The sequence below is a fragment of the Egretta garzetta genome, unplaced genomic scaffold (assembly GCF_000687185.1).
Source record: "Egretta garzetta isolate BGI_Z169 unplaced genomic scaffold, ASM68718v1 scaffold60, whole genome shotgun sequence".
Classification (NCBI taxonomy): Eukaryota; Metazoa; Chordata; class Aves; order Pelecaniformes; family Ardeidae; genus Egretta; species Egretta garzetta.
In genome coordinates, this window is record NW_009258269.1 from 1269914 (window position 1) to 1291216 (window position 21303).

The 21303-nt window shown below is 48.4% G+C and overlaps 1 protein-coding gene across 1 annotated transcript in view; it reads left to right on the top strand.

Annotated features, from left to right (window-relative positions):
• The first annotated feature begins 1487 nt into the window (after nt 1-1487).
• The window catches only part of FGF18 (fibroblast growth factor 18), a 50777-nt gene continuing 30961 nt past the window's right edge, over nt 1488-21303 (top strand). The window contains 4 exon segments of the mRNA XM_035889078.1: nt 1488-1562; nt 1991-2041; nt 2044-2130; nt 8588-8768. Coding sequence (XP_035744971.1) covers nt 1488-1562; nt 1991-2041; nt 2044-2130; nt 8588-8768 — 394 coding nt within the window.

Below are 21303 nucleotides of genomic sequence, written 5' to 3' on the forward strand. Positions count from 1 at the left end.
GCCTTTTCTAATCTAGAGCCAGCAAGGATTGTATTAACAGCTTCAACGCAATGGAACAAATTAATCCCTGATGTAATTGAAATCGGTGAGGTCTCACAATAGGTGAGTTTGACCCAGTGGGATAGAAATAGAACAAGTATTGGAATGAAGGAGTGAAATGAAGTCACACTGTTCAGCCATTGGTATTTCATTCCTAGAAACAAAGGCCGGACAAGTGCAGAGAATACATGGCTCTGCTGGGCAGGGCTGAAAGCTGCTCAATAATATCAAGCTTTGAAGGGATATTTCTGTGCGGAGAGGAAGTATATAGCAGAGATATAACAAGCATTAAAAAGGAAGAAAGACAAAGAAAGAAAGGAAGAAAGAGAAAGCCCTGCTTGCTCGTTGCCTGACTGATAGCTGTGGTAAAATAATACCAGCCCTGAATTTTAAAAAAAAAAAAAAAAAAAAAAAAAAAAGATATACCACAGCTGGAGAAAAAATAAGAAAAAGAATTAAGGTCGGAAGTGTATTTCCAGGGAATCAAAACTGTCGAGAGCTGGTGGCGAGAGGCAGCGTCCTGCAGATACCCCTGCAGCTGAGATGCATGGGGTTGGTTTGCTTTGGTTAGCATGGATAGCGGGAGCTGGTCCCGCTGGGAAAGAGGTGCCCTTTGGTGCCGGGAGCTGGCTCGGTCTTGGCCCCTTCGGTGCTGCCGCGCCTCGGCACAACACAGGCTCCTGCGGGGGGAAGGTGGGCGCCAGAGGGGTGGGCTCCCTCTTGCAGGCTGCTGTTGCTCGTGGCAATGATATTAATAAGGCGGCCTGGGGGCTGCAGGCAGCGTCCTGCTTCTGAATCGCTGAGAATGGATGGGCAGATGCGGGTGGAGATGCAGGGGATGGGGGTGTTGGAGCCCGTTTAGGAGGGCTGTGTCACGGCGCTTCAGCCACGCTCCCGTGCCGGGCTGGAGGCACCTTCCCTTCCTCTGGTTGCACGTGAGTACGGCTGGGGTTTTAAAAGTCATTAATCAAGGCTGAAGCCCTGCTTTTCCCCAGACTGAACCATTTCCCAGGGTGGAACAAGTTTAAAATGTCACCGTCTCACAAACGGTGCGTTTTCACAGTTCTGGCTAAGGCTAACTCCATCATCAAAAGGAGGAATTTGGTTTTCTTGAAGGCGGCATCATCTTTCTCTAGAAAATGGCCAAATACTGACTGATGGGCCATAAAACATTCGTTTCCTAAAACTCTCTCAGGTTCCAGTTTTTTGGCACTCCCTCCTGCCTTCCTCATGGTTTCATACCAGGCTCAGTAACGCTGTTGTCTGCCAGCCAAGGGTCAATGGACATGTTGCTTTCGGGGAGCTGGATAGCAGCGGTACCTGGCTTGGAAAGCTGGCGGGATCTTGGGGAGATGCCGGGGAGTTTGGCTGAGCAATAGCCCTATTTCTCAGGGGCTGTGCGTTTTGGAGAGGATGGAGGTCTGATGCTGCCCGAGGAGATTTAATGCATGGCCTCTCTGAACGCGGCAGGCAGCTCTCTGGAGAAAAGGAGGCTCCGCTTGCAGAGCAGCTTTTGGATCCAAGTATGTGTCACCTCACTGAGCTGCATGTCCCCTCTTCCAAGCCATGGAAACGTCTTCTCTGAAATCCAAAGGGACGGGCAGGCTCGACCCCCTCATCACCCCATTTCCTTCTCCTTTCCAGCTCCATCCCTACATGCGCTTTGCTTTGAGTGCATTAAACAAAGAGCAAACGTCATTAAATTTCACGTACTGCAGCAACTTGAAAGCGCTTGAGTCAAAGAAACGAGGGGCTCAATTTCAGAGGAAATCTGTGCAGGAGTGGGGAGAGCTCTGGGATTCTCCTCATGCTGGGCCAATGTCTCCTGCATGGGCCTGTGCCAAGGGAGAGCTCGGCACGTGAAATCGGTGTGGGCAGGAGCTCCTCTGCGACGAGAGCAAGCGCAGGAGGGGAGGTGTAGGTGGTCTGGTACTTGGCTTTCTTCTCCCAGCATGGCGAAATGGAGGTTGGGAAGAGAGTGGAGAAAGGGAATAGCCCAAACGTGTATCGCAAGGAGAAGCACAGGGAGGAAGAATATTATTCAAGCTGAAGGACACTGTTGGTACAAGAACAAACAGATGGGAACTGGATGTAAATATACAAGGTAGAAAATTAAAGCAGAGAATATTAGGGAGGTGTTTCTGAAGCAGCCTTCTAAGGAAGCAAAGACAAAAGATGATTCATGACTCGATTTATGAACAGGCTGTAGAGTGGTATGGCTCTTGTGGAGAGCGATCTTTTTGGCATCTGGGGTTTAAATAGGACATTCATGCTTATCCGATGAAATCCCACCAAAAAAAAAAATATCAAAACGAATTTCAAGTGAAATAATACTTTGTAAATGCCATCGGTGGAGTCTTTTGTGGACTCTCATGTCTGCATCGTTCTGAACGACCGCTTCCGTGGTGCGCCATGTTGCCCTGTCTTACGGTACATCCTGGAGGGTACGTGGTCGTCATCCAAGGCAACATCTCCCAAGACTGAGAGTGCAACTTAGCTTTTTTGATATTTATTTTTCAAGGAAAAAATATTTTTCTGTGTATAGAGGGAAGAAACAAACACCAAAACAAAAGCCTAAGTTCTGTTATTCTAAAGGCTTAGTTACATTTGTGCAATTCTGGCTCTGTCACGCCATAGCCTCTCTCCCGTTGGATGCACAGAGGTTCCCTCTGAAGCGCCCTCTCCCTTCGCTCCGGCTTCCTGCTGTGCGCCTGGGTATGGAGCCGCTTTGTGTTAGACAAATTTCCAAATGTGCTTCTAAGCCCAAAGAAGTGAATACGTCAAAGAAGCACACATCCACTTCTGTCTGGCTTCGAGCCAGGCTCTGTAACCTGAAGGTCACAATATCCTGGAGACGGACTGACTTCGCAGTTGAGAGGAAAAAAAAAAGCGGCGAATGAGGAGTGCGTTGCGATTCAGTGTTTGTCGAGGGTGGCTGTCATGGTGAGCGAGCAAATCCTGCTGTAGTTGGCACAGAGGAATTTTGCCAAAGTCATGGAAGCAAAGTGCTTTGTTACTTGCCTTTGCGGACTTGAGAGAGATCTGTCTTGGATATCCTCTTGTTGACCTTATCGAGCTAACTTTCATGTGTTTAGAAGGTCATGGAGAAAATCATTAATATTGGGTTGATTTGATGGCTGAAAGCTAGTAAGTATTTCCTGCTTATCAGATGGGGTTTGAAAGGACTTTGAATAGCTTGATTTGTTTATCTTTTGCAATCGGTACGGCCCTTAGCGAGAGGGATTTTGTATTCCTAGCTCAGTTTTGGGGAATGACATGTGGTTTGCTCTCTGATGAGGCTTGGAGGCTCCGTAGGATAAAAAGCAAAAACCCAGGAAAATCTGAAGTCCAGCTCCCAGCTAACTTGGCCACGCTGTGGCCCTTGGACATCTCATGCTGTAACGCTTTATGACATGAACAATAACAGATTAACATCCCCTCTTACTGGAAAGCTCAAAATAGAAAATTTGAAGTGCGTCGAGTTTGGTTGGATGGAAAGCCAAATCCCGTAAACACGGCTTGGCACCGCGAGGGCTTCATTGACCTTGGCAGAGCCGTGGTTGCTTTCCATTCACAACAAGGCATCGGTGTTTGCAGAGAGGTGGCACAAGCTTGCGTAGGACTAACACCGCGCTGCTGCTGTCAGAGGCTTTTGCCGTTCTTGAGCATTTCTTGGATTACTTAACGGCGAAACCTTCAGCTGCATCAGCAAAATGGTCTTTCCCTCGCCCTCCATCTGGGATTTAACAAATAGGGGAGTCATTCTTTAAGCTGAAGGATTGTTGTAAAACCATTTTAAATGAAATCCACTCATTGTTTGAGAATCATTCGGCAAAAAAGCACTTGAAAATCTCCCGGTGTGGGCTGTCTGAAGACAGATGTCGTTTCTGGTTTCTGTGGCCATTTGGAAAGGAGAGGTAGGACTAAACGCGCCTACCTCGAATGGTTGGGCAAGTACAACAGAGGGGAGGGAGAGCTGCTGCTTTGCAGGAGCGAGGCATTTCTGATGCATCAGTTGCTTGAGGCGGTGGTTGTTTTTGAAAGGAAAGCTGTGTATCCCCTTGCGTAAGCTCTGTATTGCCAGCTGTATTTTTAGGATGTCTTTGTAGCTCTATGTTATCGCTGAAAGATGTAGTGATAAATAAATAATAAATGGGTGAGGAAGTGATTGAAGAGAAAAAGAGAGGAAGAATAAAAACCCCAAATTTGATGCTCTGTTTTAACAACTGGGATTTTGCAGACCACAAACCGCTGGCAAGGAATGAGACGGAGTTAGATGAAACCCGCTGTCCTGAGACGCTGAAGTTGTCCTGCGTAGGCAGCGGCCCATACCAGTTGGATAGGTTTGTAAAATAGACCACAGTACAACCCCAAATCTCACCAGAACGCTGGAGGAGATAAAGTAATGCTGGAAATCCTTTTCCTGTCCCTAGAGAGTGTCCCACGGGACACGGCGCTGGTCGGGAGCTAGAAGGTGCAAGCGGCCATTTGGTTCGGGGACCTGCTGTGCTGAACTCTGGATCCAGAGTCTGTAGGATGTGTAGATGATCAGATTGAAAGGCCAAGAAAAGAGGCGGTCATTTTGTGTATGATGTTTTTATATGCACCAATAACGTATTAATAGTAAAAAAAAAAAAAAATTAAAAAAATTTCCTTTTGCTTTGGTGAACGCAAGTGAAAGCTCTTAACTGTTCGAGGGCATTTCTGCATTTGTTTTGTGTGGTTGTGATTCTTATGGAAATGCATTTGGGGGTGGATGGACTTGGTTTTAGGTGACCTTCTTGAGTGAGTTTTGGTGATCAGTTACCGAAGGAGGCATATGTTACTAATTTTTTTGAGATTTATGAAAGAGAGACTCTCTTATGGTATATATAAATGGACTTTCTTATCTCAGTAAAGTTAGCTGCTTGAGGGAGTGTGCTCTTTCAGGCAGGGATACTGTGAGAATGGATTTCAGCAATGATCAAATAGGTTTTATCTCGTGAAATCGACACTGCATGAAATTTTATTTTTGAGTATTGATACTCTGTGCTGCAGGCCAGATGCAACCCAGGCTGGCACGGCTAATTCACCTTGGCCGCACTCCAGCCGAGCATCCTGTTTCAGCAGAGTGGTTAAGCGTGTGCTTATCTTTAAGCTGGCAGCTAAACCCTGGTGGTTTCACTGCTCTTCTGGACCGTGGCTTCTTGACCAAGGGACAGGTCAGCTGCAAGGAGAACCTGTAGCACGTTCCTCCTCCGGTTTTCTTTCCCTTTCCCTAGAGCTGGGCCTGTTACTGGAGAAGTGATGGAGTGATACACGCTTGGGCTGACTGTATTTCAGGGGTCCGTGTCCCATGCTGATCCCCGTGTCAGGCTACGGCTGGGCTTGGACAAGGCGTTGGGGTGGTGGGTGATGCCTCAAGTTGCACCAGGGCAGGTTTAGGTTGGACATTAAGAAAAATTTTTTCAATGAAAGGGTTGTCAAGCACTGGAAGGGGCTGCCCAGGGAAGGGGTCATGTCCCCACCCCTGGGGGGATTTAAAAGCCAGGCAGATGAGGTGTTTAGGGCCAGGGTTTGGTGGTGGGATGGCAGGGTTAGGGGAATGGTTGGGCTTGGGGATCTTAAAGGTCTTTTCCAACCTAAACAATTCTGTGATTCTATGCCAGCCAGACCCTCGGCTGGAGGAGGAGGAGACGTCACCCCCCTGGGCTGCACCGTCCCCTTCTTGCGAAGGGAGGAGACGCTTAATGACCTGATCTCGGGCAGGAGAACTGCGACAAACGTGCGCGGGGGGGTTCGTGGTGTGGTTGGAGCTGACCAGAGCGCAGGATGGCTCCGTGGGTGCTCCAGGGTCCACCCAGGCACTGTGGCTATGGGCTGGGGCCTCCGCGGTGTGACTGCTCAAGAGACAATTAAAACATGTTTTGGAAAACAGAATGCCTTTTCTGTTTGAAGTTTCCAAGAAAGCAAAGCAACCTGCCCTTCCCCCCACTTCAGATCCCACCTGTTTTGTTTTTTTTTCCTGCAAAAATGTGAAATTCATTAACATGTGGTGAAAGCAATGTAGCGACGTCATCTTGATTTAAAATCTGTTTTAAATCTTAAAATGATGGAGCCAGAATCTTAACTGCAAATAGCCTCGCCTTTGTGGGTATGAGGCAGACTGTCAACGTTACTCGAACATCTCTGGTTTTTAGGCAGTTTAGCGTCCTTTGCAACAGCATCATTTGAAAAGAAAGCAAGAGGACATGAAGGAAGAAAAAAAAGGAATTAATATTATTGATGTCAAAAGCCAGATTCTGTTTTTCTCCTTGCTGTGCTCAGAGGTAGCTGCGGTGCTTCGGGAGAGGAGGGCGAGCGGAGCCGGGCTCGGTGATGGCCACAAGCTCCGTCAGCATCCCGCATGCCCTCCTGGCAGGTCCATGGATGCTTCTCCTCTCTCCTCCTCAGCTTTGGGTCATGGCTTCTTGCTCCGCTGTTTTCTGGGAGTGGGAAACGTTGCTGTGATTAACCGTGCAATTCTTGTCCATCACCTCTGTCGTCGCCTTGAATGTCTGTTTAGACCCAGCATCGCCCCGAATCTCCTTTCGCTCGGCCTGTGCACTTAGCTCCCACCGCGTCCTCCTGACTTCTGACAGTAAAATAAGAGAGTTAAATCGCTTTCTCTCATAGGACTTGGGATTCAAATAGCGTAATCCCAGCATTTAATAAGGGCAGCAAAGGTGATCCCACAACATCTCTGTGAACCTCATTGCCGTTGCCACTGTGTTGAATATAATGTTTTTGTTTGGGTTGCTTAGTGAAGGTCTGGTGCTAAGCAGCACTGCCTGCCTGAAAGTTTCCTCCTGCTGCTGATCTGTGTCTGCTTGATAATTGGAAACGCTAAAAAGTTCTTTTGAGATTTTGACTTTCAGGGGGTATTTGGCTTCAACATATTTGCTGATATGAGATGCCATAGGCAGGAGGCTGAAGTGGGGCTGTTTTGCGTGTTGTGGCCGCTTGCTCTGATGGGTTTTAGCCTGGAATGGAGCTGAACGAGGATTTGTTGACCCTTTTTTCATTTGCATCGCCAGCTCCATCCCCACACCAGTACATCGGAAGACTGTTCCTTGCAGGCCAGGAGGACAAGCGTGCCGTAGCAGGAGTGTGTTAGGAGGAGAAGTAGCCCTGCTAGGACTAAATATCTGTCCTCTGCCAGTCGCAAACCTAGGCATCATTAAATTCCCATGTGATTCTTATTTTGTGGTGGATTTTGTCTCTCACACACAAGCCGTACGCAGCATTAGAGCTCACCACAATGCGTAGACTTTGAATGGTCTTTCTCTTGGTCAGATTAAAAATTGCCTGTTGTGCAGTGGTTTCACGTGTGTGCCACTCCATAATCTTTTATGTTTGGTTTCCAAAGGATTTATTGTCCCGTGAAGGGAGTCTGCCACCAAAATATTGCCCATCTGCGAGTTTGGAGTGGGCAGCGTGGATGTCGTGGTGCAAACACTCTTGGGGACAGATCGTGGAGTGATTTTTGGGGCTTTCATGTTGTTTGGGTGTGAAGTGCTTTTGGGTGCGTGCTGCCCAGCCTCCCCTTTGGGAAGGCATCTTGAGAACGCCTGGTTTCTGGTCCTCTGACCTTGGGCAAGGCGGGATGACTCTCTGGAAGGAGCAAAAGCAGAAATCCCATTTTGTTATGTCTTGGGAACAGTTGAGATAGGAAACAAGACCTCCAGAGAAGGGCAGATGTGCCAGAGAAAGTTTCTGGTAATATTTTAAGGCTGTAGTGAACTAAGGTTAGTTTAATCCATTGGCCAGAAAAACCAGATGAAGTGGCTGAAGTGATCGGGTATCCAGCTGCTAAGGGCCTCGCAGCTGGACGTGCTGGTTTGGCTCTCGCTGGTCCCCTGATCTCTCCCCAAGCCGTGGCTGTGAGACGCATCTGTAGGCAGTCACCAGTGAGCTGGCTTCACTGAAGAGCAGAGCTGGCAAAAAAAAGTTAGGCTGAAGAGCACCCATGTACGAATGACACTTTTATCGTAGTAGATTTTACGCCTGTGCGAAGCTGGCGTCCACTCTGCTCACCACTGCGTAAATAGTTTTTTTTCCCTTGACTTCTTCCCTGCAGTTAATCCAGGGAATCAGTGCAGCTGCTGAAGGTGAAGCACAAATTCTCTGCAATGGAGTTGTCCATCCCCTTTCTCCCATACGTGTCCGTGTAACCTGGCTATGCATACGCAAAGGAGAGCCTAAGTTATGGCCAGCGTGGCTGACCAGGATTAAAACAAAGCAGGACCCAGCAGAAGTTTTTACTCAAAAAAAGAAAAAAAAAAACCCAAACCCACAGTTTGATTGTAAAATCCCAGGTTTGGTTTACTGTCGAGAGCCAGCTCTGGCTAGAACTACACGTGGAGTGCCTGATACTGCGGCCGCAAACATCAAGCCAAGGGCAGCCAAATCTGAGCCCTCTTGCGCCACGTGCCTGTTGGCAGGTTGGTGCGCAGTCTTTCTGTCCAAGATGCTCGTTTTGTTTCATGGTCTGCTCTGTTCTCTCTCCCCCCTCCCCATCCGCTCTCAGATGTTTGCTGCCGAGGAGAATGTAGATTTTCGGATACACGTGGAGAACCAGACGCGAGCAAGGGACGACGTGAGCAGGAAGCAGCTTCGGCTCTATCAGCTCTACAGCAGGACAAGTGGGAAACACATCCAAGTGCTCGGCAGGAGGATCAGTGCCAAAGGAGAAGACGGAGATAAATATGGTAAGAATATTTACTGGGATCCCCCAGACTCCAGGTCAAAGGCTTTAATCCTGTATGTTGGGCTGAGAACCCCTTGGGAAAAAGATAAGAGCAGCAATAAAAAACAGGATAAAAGGGAAAAAAACCCCCCACATTTCCAGGTTAAGAACATGGGATTTATTCTGCTGGAGTCTGCTGTCAGCCCGGCTGCAGGCAGTTCCCACAGTAGTGTCATGCCCCAGTTTATTATTGTATGATGGTGCTTGAAGAGAAAAATCTTCTTCTGCCTAGTGGATGAGCTCCCAGTGTGTCTACTGTAATTTGGAAGCGATACCCAGGTTGGTGATTGGGGGTGTTCTTTCCCCATGGACTCTGGGCTCGAGTTTGGGTGAATCCAGTGCTTCAATGAAGCACTCTCATCTTTCTTGCGGGGGGGGGGGGGGCAGATATTTGGTTTGAGCTGAAATTAAGCAGACTTTGGAGATTTGAGAGTACCCTAGAGCCTAAGCTCAATCTCTGGGCACGCGGATCCTGCAAGGGATGCAAATAATTGAACTTCCCTGGGGCTGGCAGCGCTTTCAACTGTTCTCACTGTGATTTGCACACAAGCAACGTGCTAGAAATGCTTCTAGCAGGCTGAATTATGAGAAACTCTGCACTTCGGGTACGTTTTGAGATGGTTGCAGCAGAGATGCTTTTGCTCAAGTTGATTGCTGGAAGGAATTGGGGGCTGGTCAGAGAACCGGTCCTCCTCCTCCTAGGGCTGTACAGCCCCGTGCGTTCACACGTTGCTGCAGAGGCGCGTGTATGCGTTGGCTAGCGCGCGTGTTCACCGGGGGTTGCCTTCACATGCAGTGCTGCTGAGATGGAGGTGGGCTACGATGACAGTGGGTCAAAACCTGGGAACGGTGGTTCCTGCGGGGAGCTTCAGGTGGGATGAGGTACACGCTGTGCCTAGCAGAGGGGGCAGCTCTGGCTGCTGCCACCAGGCGAGCCGTGAGATCTAGAAAGCACCTGGCTGGTGTGAAAATGAACCCCCAGGGCTGTGGTGTAGAGTCACCCCATTGCCCCGAGGTCTCATCAACCTTGTCCTTTGTCATTCCCAAATTTCCAGATAAAACAGGAGTGGAGAAGTGCCACTTGGCTGCTAATTATTGTGTCATTTTATTGCATTCATCCTCTTAAGGTTTGATATGTAAACTAGTCGCTGCGTGCTGGCTGCTGGCTTCCTGGGGAACGCTCTTGCCCACGGTGGCTGTCAGGTAACGTGATGCAGTTTTCCTCTCCATAAAAGAAGGCAGCATTTACTGTGGGGTGCAGCAGGGAAGTGTGCCCGTGAGCAGCTGACAAGTGCTAATTTATGTGTCAAAGCCCATCTTGTCCCCTTCATACATATGCAATCGTGCCTGAACAACAAATCGTCGCGCAGGAGCGTGCTCGTGACCGGTGGCAATGCCGCACAATTGCGGAGCCTGAGATTTCCCGTCTGGGGAGCTCGCCGGTGCCTGCGTCGCTGCTGGCCACCAAACCCTCCCTGCTCCTGGTTGCTGGCATCCTTCTAACAACCCGGAGCGCTCCAGCCGTGGAGGCTGTTTGCTGCCCCCCCCGCCTGCCTGCCCCCCCGTGCCTCCTAATAAACCTCCTTGATGCGTCAAGCTGCAAAGCCTTCCCGTCCCTAGCCGTGCTGAAAGGTTATGGAAATCTGTTCATCATCTTGCTTGGCACGGGAACACTTAGAGCATGATAATCGGGGAGACAGTGAGGTGGGACGTGGAGGTCCAGGATGTGGCCACGCAGAGCTCCTGGCTGTGATAATGAAGGGGGGAGAGATGTCAGAGTTACTGAAGTGAGAACCATCTGTGTTACAGCCAAAACTGGATACAAAGGCAGTGACACAGGATTCATTATGTGCCGGGAACCCCTCCCCCCGAGGCATTATTCTGGAGTAACCTTTGATCAAGACCAGAGAGAGGCTTAAACCAGGTCTGGGGATCTCAACAGTTGCAGACTTTTGATCCACATCTCCGTCTTGCTGGTGGGATCTGCCCCTGAAGGAGGACACCTTCCCTCTCGCGCAGCAGATGGCTGGTTTTCCTCCTGCCCTTTTTTCTCCTCTTCCCTCTTTCACCACCTCTACGCCTGCATGGGGAGCCAGAGCCAGGCTCGGCACTGGGGAGTGCCTGGCTCGTTTTTTGGCTACCTCGCCCTTGCGGACAGTGTGGTCTCCCGCAGCTTCTCCACTGTCTTAACCCCATCCCCATGGCCGGGGTTGATGGTGGTGGAGGTGATGTGCACTGATGTCCTCGGGATTATAGCCCGGGGAAGGCTTTGGGAGGACGAGCAAGAGCCAATGTCTGAGAAAAGGCGAGAGACGTGGGAAAAAAGGTGCCCGTAGGCTGGCTGGCTCCAGCCCTGAATTCTCCCAGCAGCTCAGTCCCATTCAGAGGACATTAGGCAAGGGCAATGCAGATTCAGTCTTAACGTGGGAAGCTCTTTCGAGCTGTGGCTAAGGTCCATAGTGCTCATCCCCAGCAATTAGCACCGGCCAGTTTTAAGGATGCCCTCATCCTTAAAAGCTAGTAACGTTTTAGCACCTCTTTCCCCTCTCCTCCCATGCATTCACAACTGGTTAAAGAACAGTGGCCAAGGGAAGAGCTGCTCCTCCCCCCCCCCCCTTTTTTTTTTTTTTGCACATATACAGCTTCCAAATGGCTGGCGTCGGAGGGTTGTCCTGCCTTTGAAGGAAGGTTAGTTTTATGGCAAGGTTTTATTGACTTCTGTAAAACTTCTCACCTCTTGGTTGTAGAGAATGCCCAGAAAAGAGGGGAGGTGGCAGATGTCAGGCAGCGAATTGCTCATTTTCAGGCAGCCCCGCGAGCACCGCAAAATGACCAGCCCTGGTTCAGGGAGAGAAGATACCGGAGTCCGGCCGGAGGAAGGCCCCTTGAATGTTTTAGCTGGGTCTGCAAATGCCATGTGCAAGGAAAAACGCATGCTCTGCAATGCGTGGTTTTGCTGGTGTAATAATTCCGCTATGTAGTTTTTGGTTTATGTGTTCTTCGGGGCCAAGATCTGGCCCCATGTGTCAAATTATTAAATGGCAAATTAAGTCAGTTAATAGAATTAATTGAGTCGATGTAATCCTTTTAATCAGATGGATTTGATCCCTTCTCAGATGAATTAGAATCCATTAACAGATAAGTCAATTATTGGACTAAATTAAATCTAATAATTATGCCTGCTGCTCACAGCAACACTAATTAATCTAAATACACTTACCTATCTCCCAAGGTTGGTTTTTTTTTTTTTTTAAGGCTTAATTGATGTTCCTAAAGTGCTCTGAGATCTTTAGATAACAGACGATCTATGTGAGCAAAATATTATCTCTTAACAGACTATAAACTAATTAAAAGACTGATCTATTTACAGATTGCATTTTTACTTTAATCTCTTCAACCTATTCAGAAGGAGTTTGCACTGGCCCAGAACAACAATATTCCTGTTATAAGCTTATTATTACTTTACAGGTTCCTAAGTGGTCCTTTCATTCAGAAAATGAAAGGGGGAAGGAGAAAAAACAACCATTAAAGTGCTGACAAAAAAAAAGAAAAGGACCTGGAACCTTTATATTCTACCTCCGATAAATGGTACAGATAGGGAAGAGAGGGATCAGTGACCTGAAACCTTAGATCCTTTCATTTATTTTCATTTCACAAAAGGCAGAAGACATTCTATCCTGTTTGTTCATGATCTTTGTATCCGGCGCAGTTGGGGAGACAGAGCTCCCTTGGTTGGGTGAAGGCATTTTTTGCCTCATTTGTATTTCACAGCCATGTGATTTTTGTTTTAATTTGTCCCTGGCTACTGCTGTCCTGCGGGGTGATGAGAAGCGATAGCCATCCGGAGAGAGGCGGGGTGGGGGGGTCTTTGGGCTTGCCCTCTCTGCGGAGGGAACTTTTATTTGCGACGAGTGCTTGGGTGTCCTGAAGGCTGGGATGCGGCATGTGGGGGTAGATTATTAATCACTGTGTCCCAGGTTGCTATCCAGTGATATTTTGTCCATTGACCTAGTCTATCAGAGTTTAAAAAAATTCTTGGGTCCCCTAGAAAGTTACAAACCATCTATTTCATGAACCTTCCTGTTGATGAACCTTCTCGTTGATGAACCTTCTCGTTTATAAACGTTCTAGTCCACAGCAGGGGAGGCTTTGTTTGAAAAAGCCATGGTGCACAGGTACGACATCTCTCCTTCTCGGCACCCCATCGCTGCCAGTGGTTTCAGCCACCCTGGGGGATGGACCCTCAGCCAGTGAAGTCCTCTCGAAGACTCCCCTTGCGTTCAGCTGGGTTTTAGCTCAGGACTTGGGAGATGCTCCTGAGACAGGAGGTTTGGGGAGGTTAACGAAACATGGGCTTGCTAGCGGGTTGTCGACAAATCTGGGTTCAGGCAGACCCAGGAGGGAAGCAAATTCAGGAGGTGGTGTGCATTGCACGATGCCAGGCATGACCTCCATGGGTGCTCCTGGTATGGAATGTCACGCCCTGTACAGATGTTCTATCACGCCCCATACAGATGTTCCATCATGCCCCATACAGATGTGCTTTTTTGGGTGGTATGGGGAAAGCAAGGACCTCGGGGAGATAGGTTCCTCCTTCCTGGGGCCACCCCGGCTTGGGTGATGTGCTCCGCAGCTTGCTGTCCCCACCTTCTGCTCTAGCTGGAGCTTCCCAGAGATGCCAGTGGACAAGCCCATGGAGAGCACATTACAGCTGTCTAGACATCAGCCACACTCCATCCCGCCAGAGATTTCATTTGTGGTAGAAGTGGGCTCTGTTCCATGAGGAGGTGTAATATGTGTGGAAAATATTATTATAGCAAAATAGCCTCCTTTAATTGACTCTAAATTTTGCAGGATTCCTTCCTAGGTTTGGGTAATCCTGTGCTCTCCAGAATTAATGAGCTGACATAGCACTTCTTCAGGGTTGGCAGCCTGACAGCTAATTTAGAACTCCCTAAACTCATTTCACTAATGACTCCCATTTGTTCTATCTCAAAGCCTGGAAACAAATGCAAAATACCAGTGCCATTGTCCCATCTTTAGCAAGTCATTCTTTCCCCTCACCATTTCTGGCACCTTAACAGCAAGCTGCCTTGGGAAACCTGATTAACCCTTTCCCTTCCTCGAATAGCTCAAATCAATTTTGATCCCCCTCCTGGGAAGATCAGGAAGAAAAAAAAAACCCAAACCCCAAACTCACTGTGGCTGGAAGGCGCAGAATTAACCTTGCAAGAAAGCTGGGAGGTGTAGCCCCAAGTAGCAGTTTGGGTCAGTTAAATACAGCTGTATTTCCGCAGGCTGGACCCTCAGAAACCCGCTTCTCTTCCCAGGAACCAGGTATGTGCAAAGGGGCTGTCCGTCCCGGGAGCTCAGCCCAGTACCCCGCATGAACTGTGATTTGCTTTGTAATTTATTCCGCCGAACCATCAGGATGGCTGTTTCCTATTTAAACGACGTATCGCTGCCTCCAGTCTCTTCCCATTACAGTTTTGACATGACAACAAGACAAATAATTTTTTTAAAAGACCTTTTATCTTCTAAACCATTTATTTTCACTTACTTAGCCTGGGGGCAGAGCTGACCTCAGCGCGAGGGACGATCATTCACCGTGGCAGCTGTACAGTCATATGGGTCCTGGGGACTGGCCTGAGCCGGAGAAGCCTTCGCCGTCCAGCTGCTGTGTTGTGACATTTTTAATTTTTGTTCTGCTGTGTTCTGTGCCAGGGTAGGGGAAGGCTGTGCTTAGGCAGGATGAGAAGTTTGGGAAGAAAAATCCAAGCCTTTTGCTTTTCGATTCATGGCACACCTCTTTCAAACTATGTATTCGTTGCCAGTTTCCTTTACTTTTGGGTCTGATAGCTGCGACCCCAAAGTCCCGCTGCGGCCAGCTTCACACCTGAAGGTCAGCTCTTTCTGCAGCCGTCCCTGTTTTGTACCTGTAGTAACAGCAGAAGCTGTTGGTTATTTTTCCTCTGATGCTGCAGTGGTTTTTGATTTCCTTACTTCTGGACCTTGAGATAGCTTAAAGAGCCTTGACTTTCATGGCGGGTGTGTGTGTGTGTGTGTGTGTGTGTGAACTCACCTTAGAAGGTGTCCAAACTCTCTGTGCCCAAACTTCAAATCTCTGTAATCACTGATCAGGGTTTGGAAAACATAGGCCTATCTGTCAGTAAATATTAGGGACCCAGAAATAACAAGAAGTAATTTAGAGGTCTGCTGATAATTTGTCATTTTTAATTTCTGTGTGGAGTGGAAAGTGAGCTTCAAAGTGAAAAATCTTTATTTTCATGCAAGTCATAAAAGGGTTTTTGTTAACAGTTTGTGTGCGTATGTAATTCTGTGCTGTGATTTAAGTGTTCCCATTAGAAATGCAGAATAGGAAATAGGATCCCATCTGTGAGCAATTTGAGAGGAAGTGAGACAATGGAGTCGATTGCTGCTTCAGTTTAGATAATCAATACAAATATTATTAGTATAGTGATTTATCTTCCAAGACACTTTATGAAAATGTGAATGCCAGACCCTGAAGACAGGTCAATATGATATTATCTGTTCCTGCCTTGCTGTGATTACGGTTTTTTCCCATGAAGCTCAAGCAGCTGCTTTGCTAAATGCTCTTCCCCGGCTGTGATGAAATATTGCAGAAACAAAGTTGGGGCTTCCCTTTCTCCTCCGCAACTCTGGAAACACACTGTGCCTGTTAGTACAAAGATCGCTTTTATCGGAAATTTGCACCTGGGGCCTGCCGGATAGATACTGGGAGATGATCTTTAAGGTCCCTTCCAACCCAAACCATTCTATGATTCTATAATTTTCTAATTTTAAATATGTTTCTAGGCCATGAGTGACTCTGTGCACAAATGTTGAGAGAGCTCCTTTGAGTTCATTGCAGTTGGTCTGCGTTAGCATGTGTTATCAGTGGTATCTGAGGTTTTCCCATATCTAAGCATTCAGTCGGTCGGTTCTTGGGATGCAATTAAAAGCACCCTGCAAATAGGCTAGTCTACATTTCTGAAAGGGTTTTTTAGTTGCTTTTACTTGGGAGAGGGTGTAAGGAAAACATCATGGACAAACTGTTCTGTGAATTTTGGCTTCGGTGTACATTACCATGCATGTTGTCAAGTGGCCACTGAGATTTGTCCTTCATAAGAAACGTTCGGAGGAAATGAAAAATGTCAACAACCCTATTAAGAACATGCCTAATTAAAGACAGGATGGGGAATTCAACACTTGGTGTGTAAAGTGCATGCTTCTGCTTGAAGGTAACGTGGGATCTCGCTGGGTCACAGTTTGAGAGACCTGAAGTCAGTAGCTTGGAGACTTAATGTTGGTGGTGTTAGCCAGGTCGCTCTGCTGGAGCATCTCCCCCACTCCACTTGGCCCAGGTTAGGTGGTGGGACACTGAGGCTGGACCCTCTAGATAGTGGAGAGAAGATCTTTGTGCCTCCTATACAACGAAGGGGCATGGACTTCATCCTCTCAATCTCTTCATGTGCCCCTCCCTCACCTCCAAAACAAGGGTTGCACCATTCCCTCACCCCATCGGTGTGCCATCAGGATAAAAGCATTGTGAAGGGAGCGATGCTAAAGAGATGGTGGCAATGGAGACCACATCGGTAGCCTGGTTAGAAGTAAGTATTTGGTGGTTTTAGATGCTGTGAGACCATTTGTGTTTTCAGGTTGGGGTTTCCTCAAGGAAGGTGTTCGACTTTATTAAGAAAAAAAAAAGGCACTTTAATCGCTCAGATTTCACCTCAGCTCTTTTAAAAACCAGATAGTCAGGAATTTCCGCAGCTGCAAGGTGGAGCACAGCAAACATTAACAACGCCAGTAGCATTGCATGGCCGTCTGGAAGAGGAGGGAAGAGCCCGGTCCCCTACAAAACTGCACCGAGCCTCAGGCTCCGCGGAAAGGTGAAAAATAATGAAGCTCTGAAGAGGAGAAATTGCTGATGCATGACACTTGGAAATCTGGAAGAGTCCAAAAAGGGAGCTGAAAATACCCCCCAAAAATGACTATCTGTGGCTTGAACGAAATAGTGTCCGATCAGCATTCAGAAACCGCTGAATTCAGGCCGTTCCAATACTGGCATTTTCCAGACTGCCTGCCAGTCGGATGCAGAGGAGAACACGTGTAGAGCGTCTGCGGTCTCAGCGCTCGCAAGAAGGGGAAGGCGAGCTGGAAGTAAAGGGAGTAAAAAACCCTTCTTTTTTCTTACTGTGAGGAGGAGAGGGGGTATTGGGGTTGGAGGGAGATGGCTGCACTCTGTGAGCATCCCTTTTAATGAGCTGTGCCAGCAATAAATAGTGTGCATGCTTTGGTCCCTGATGAATTTTAAGTATTTTCTGAATGCTCGTAGCAGACGATTCATGCTTTTATGGTGACGTAGGAGCTGAGACCTTCTAAATGTCTCCTGAGCTTTGTGTCCCTGGCTTCTGCTGTAGTCGCTTTGGGGACGTGCCTGTCCTTTGCTGATGCTACCTGGAGTGGTTGAGCTTGAAGAATCGCTGGGTCCTCAGATTTATTTTGCCTTTGTCTCTGAGAGCTGAAATGAGTGCCTAAAAGGCCTTCTCCTCCTCTGCATTCACAGCTGCCAAAAAGGGCGCCTTTCTTCCCAAAGCAATAAGAAAAAAAATCCTGCCATCTGCCATGACCCTGCCGCCTTCTAGCTGTAATGAGTTTTGGGTCTTCTCCAACAAGCAGTTTCCCAGCAATCACAACTGGATGGCAGCTGTGCTGGCTGGAAGGATCCAGCCCCAGGTAGTGCCCTGGAGAGGAGCCCTTGTTCCTCCTCCAAGAGCTGGGCTGGTGGGACGGAGGAGGAGCGGATGTTGTGCCCGAGCGGCGCGATGGTGATGCAAACCATTGACGTTTGAGCATATGGTAGGCGACGTACGCTTGGGATCCTGGCTGCAAGTTGGCATGGCTGGTATGGTTTGGTTTATACCTGGTATTCTCAAGTCCTTTTGGAAGGGGAAGCGGGAGAGGAAATGGGTGGTCGGATGCAAAAGGGGAGCTAAAGGAGTAGGGGACGTCACCCGCAGCCGCTGGAGGCGGTGGAGACAGTGCAGAGAAGCAACAGGGAAGGGCTAAGGATAGGATGGCATGTAAACACCAGGGAAATCTAAAAAAAACAATGTCCGTGTGGCCTCAGCGCTTGGGCAGGGACAGTCAGGAGGCTCATAGTGTGTCCATGCCCCATGTGGTATGGGTGTGGGGGTTTCCTCACCACAAAACCCCATACTGCTCTGGCAGAGTTTTGCAGGGGTGAGTGCTGAAGCAGGCTGGGGGGTGCTTGGGGTTCCCAGTTTCAAATCACACGTGGTGTGGAGGCAGAGGGTGAGCTCCGCAGCTCCTGAAAGCTGGTCTGGTCCTCTTGGGATCAGTGATGTTGTCCCAGGTTCCAGCAGCAAAGGAGCTTGCCTAGAGGTAACTTCAGTGTAAATCCCAAATAACATTTCTGCTGGTTGCACGGAGGGATCACAGGGCTGGATCTCTGTTACAACCCAGGCCTGATTATCCCCTTTCCTACACTCACGAAACTCCACCGGCTGCAGCAGAGCCGTTCCTGGAGCTCCTGTGTGAGACTGAAAGGAGATTAAGTGCCCAGCAGTGCCTCCCATTCCTCCTGTGTCTTGCACCTTTGTTAAGACCTTGCATTTCAAACCATTTTAGCCGGTGGGAGGCAAATCAAAGCTGTTAGGTTTTAGCCGGTGACAATGGCAGGGGGGGGCGTGGTGCGCCCAGCCCCTTGCCTTTGTGCCACGTTTGCTCAGCAGTGATTCCTGCCTTTATTTCATTTGCTTCTGCATCTGCATTTGTAACCGGTTTTTTTTCAAGTTAAGTTTCTGACTGGTGACTCATTAGGAGTAAATAGGCAAAAGGATATTGACTTTACACCTACTAATTTGGGGGTGCTAACAAGCAAATGTAAGAGCCCTATAGTCACGGGGTAAATTGTTCCACCTGGGAGGACTGCAGGAGGGGAGATAAAAAGCATTGCAAAGAAACCGCACTTTTGTTTCTAGCTACAAGCCCTGGTTGTTCTTGCAACAATGAGTTTTGGGTGAACATTTGACGGTCACCGTTGCTGTAACTCGTTTTGAGCTTCAGGATTTTCTAGCGCTGGAACTAGAGAGACTGTGGAACTATTGAGACCTGTGTGGGCACAAGAAGCAGCTAAGATCCTAATTAGAAGATGCTAAATATGTTCGCTCAGAAATGAGGTGCCCTTTACGGCGGCTGGTGGAACAAATCCTCCTTCCTGCGGCATATGTGAGCGCAGGGCGGCGGATGAGTCAGGGTGCGTGTCGCTGCCGGAGCTGGCGTGCAGCACGTGTGTGCGCTTGGAAGGGGCGTGGTGCGCCCAGCCCCTTGCCTTTGTGCCACGTTTGCTCAGCAGTGATTCCTGCCTTTATTTCATTTGCTTCTGCATCTGCATTTGTAACCGGTTTTTTTTCAAGTTAAGTTTCTGACTGGTGACTCATTAGGAGTAAATAGGCAAAAGGATATTGACTTTACACCTACTAATTTGGGGGTGCTAACAAGCAAATGTAAGAGCCCTATAGTCACGGGGTAAATTGTTCCACCTGGGAGGACTGCAGGAGGGGAGATAAAAAGCATTGCAAAGAAACCGCACTTTTGTTTCTAGCTACAAGCCCTGGTTGTTCTTGCAACAATGAGTTTTGGGTGAACATTTGACGGTCACCGTTGCTGTAACTCGTTTTGAGCTTCAGGATTTTCTAGCGCTGGAACTAGAGAGACTGTGGAACTATTGAGACCTGTGTGGGCACAAGAAGCAGCTAAGATCCTAATTAGAAGATGCTAAATATGTTCGCTCAGAAATGAGGTGCCCTTTACGGCGGCTGGTGGAACAAATCCTCCTTCCTGCGGCATATGTGAGCGCAGGGCGGCGGATGAGTCAGGGTGCGTGTCGCTGCCGGAGCTGGCGTGCAGCACGTGTGTGCGCTTGGAAGGGGAGTTAGGGGCATATATTATATTGAATATAGCTAGCACAGGTACCGACAGTAGCGAACATCAGCAGAGTGAGATGCCCATTAGGTAAACGTGAATCAGTGTGGCTCCGTGGGCTGTGGCTGCGGGAACGGCAGAGGCTCGTGGCCGTGGCCATGGCCATGGGCAGCTCACTGCTGCTGAGGTCTGTTCTCAGTTTCGCTGGTGCTGGGCCCCAAGTCAGCTGGGGATGTGCCCATCCCTCTCCAGCCACATCTCTGACGCAGTGACCATGCGCCCTCGGGTACGCTTAAACGGAGACAAGGCTGTCAGCTTTCTCAGGAAGAGCAACCGGTTGCAGGGGAGCTGGAGCACAGCGAAGGAGCAATGGTCTTGAGCCCTGATGGCCCTGCCCTGAGCAGAAGGTTGAGCTGGATGACCTCTGGAGAGCCTTCCCAGCCTAAATTATTTTGTGAGTTGGGTGAGTGTCTTTCAACACTGATTGTCAGAACAGAACTGGCAGATAAAGTCGCCAGTGGTCTGTTGCTTTGAAGGCAGTGCTCCTCCTTTGGATGCATTCGGTGGGACCCTTAGGAAGGGTCTTTTTGTGGTTTGTCCCTCCCTTTTCTACTTGTGATTTTTGTATTGAGATTTTTAAGAATTTATATTATTTCAAAAAACTGGACGTTGGCAAAGTTTTCCATTCTGCCACTTTAGTCCTTCTGCCCTTTCCCTCAGCTTGGGGCGATCCACTCATGTCTGTAAAGATGCTACTGTCTGCACAAGGGTATATCAACTGTAGTTTATCTTAAAAGGTGTGTGCTGCGGAGTGGAGAGGCACACTTTGTACCCGTGCAGTAACCAGTTACCATCTCCACTCCCTCCTGGACACGAATCCGGTTTGCTGAGTGCTTGGTATGGAAGGAAGGAGTCCCCAGTCCTGCTGTAGCCCATGTCAGGCTCCCTTGCGCCAGCTCCCGCTCCGCAGCTCTGGCTTCCAGCCTCGCTCCTCCTCCTCGGTGCCTGACCTGGCTGCAGCCAATATCTGTCTCTCAGCAGGAGGAATCTGAGGAAACGCAGCAAACTTCAGCTCCTGGGGCTAAATTGTTGTGCGCTGCAACAGCAAACCGTGTTGAACTAATTGACAACCAGCTTTAAATGTACCCTGATCAAGCAAATACATTGATTTATTTTTTCCTCTCTTACTGAGTGTTAAGCGGCTTCCAGCTTGGTTTCCTCCCCAAGAACTGGATAACTCATCTATTGTGTAGTAAAAGTGATGGGCAGTTTTGACCTCTATACAATCCTTTCAGTATGTTGAGGCAGGAAGGAGTTTCTTACACTCGTATGAATGTTTGACCACTTAAAAAAAGCAAAACAAAAAAAAAAGCCCAACCCAAACCCACACACAACAACAAAAGATGATCCATTTTCTCTGGATGGCTTTGAAAGAAGCTTAGTTTAGAGACAGACTGGAGAGAAAGGCTATTGATTTTGTTTGACCTCCAAACAGACTGCGGTCAGTATATTTTCCCTGTTGGAAG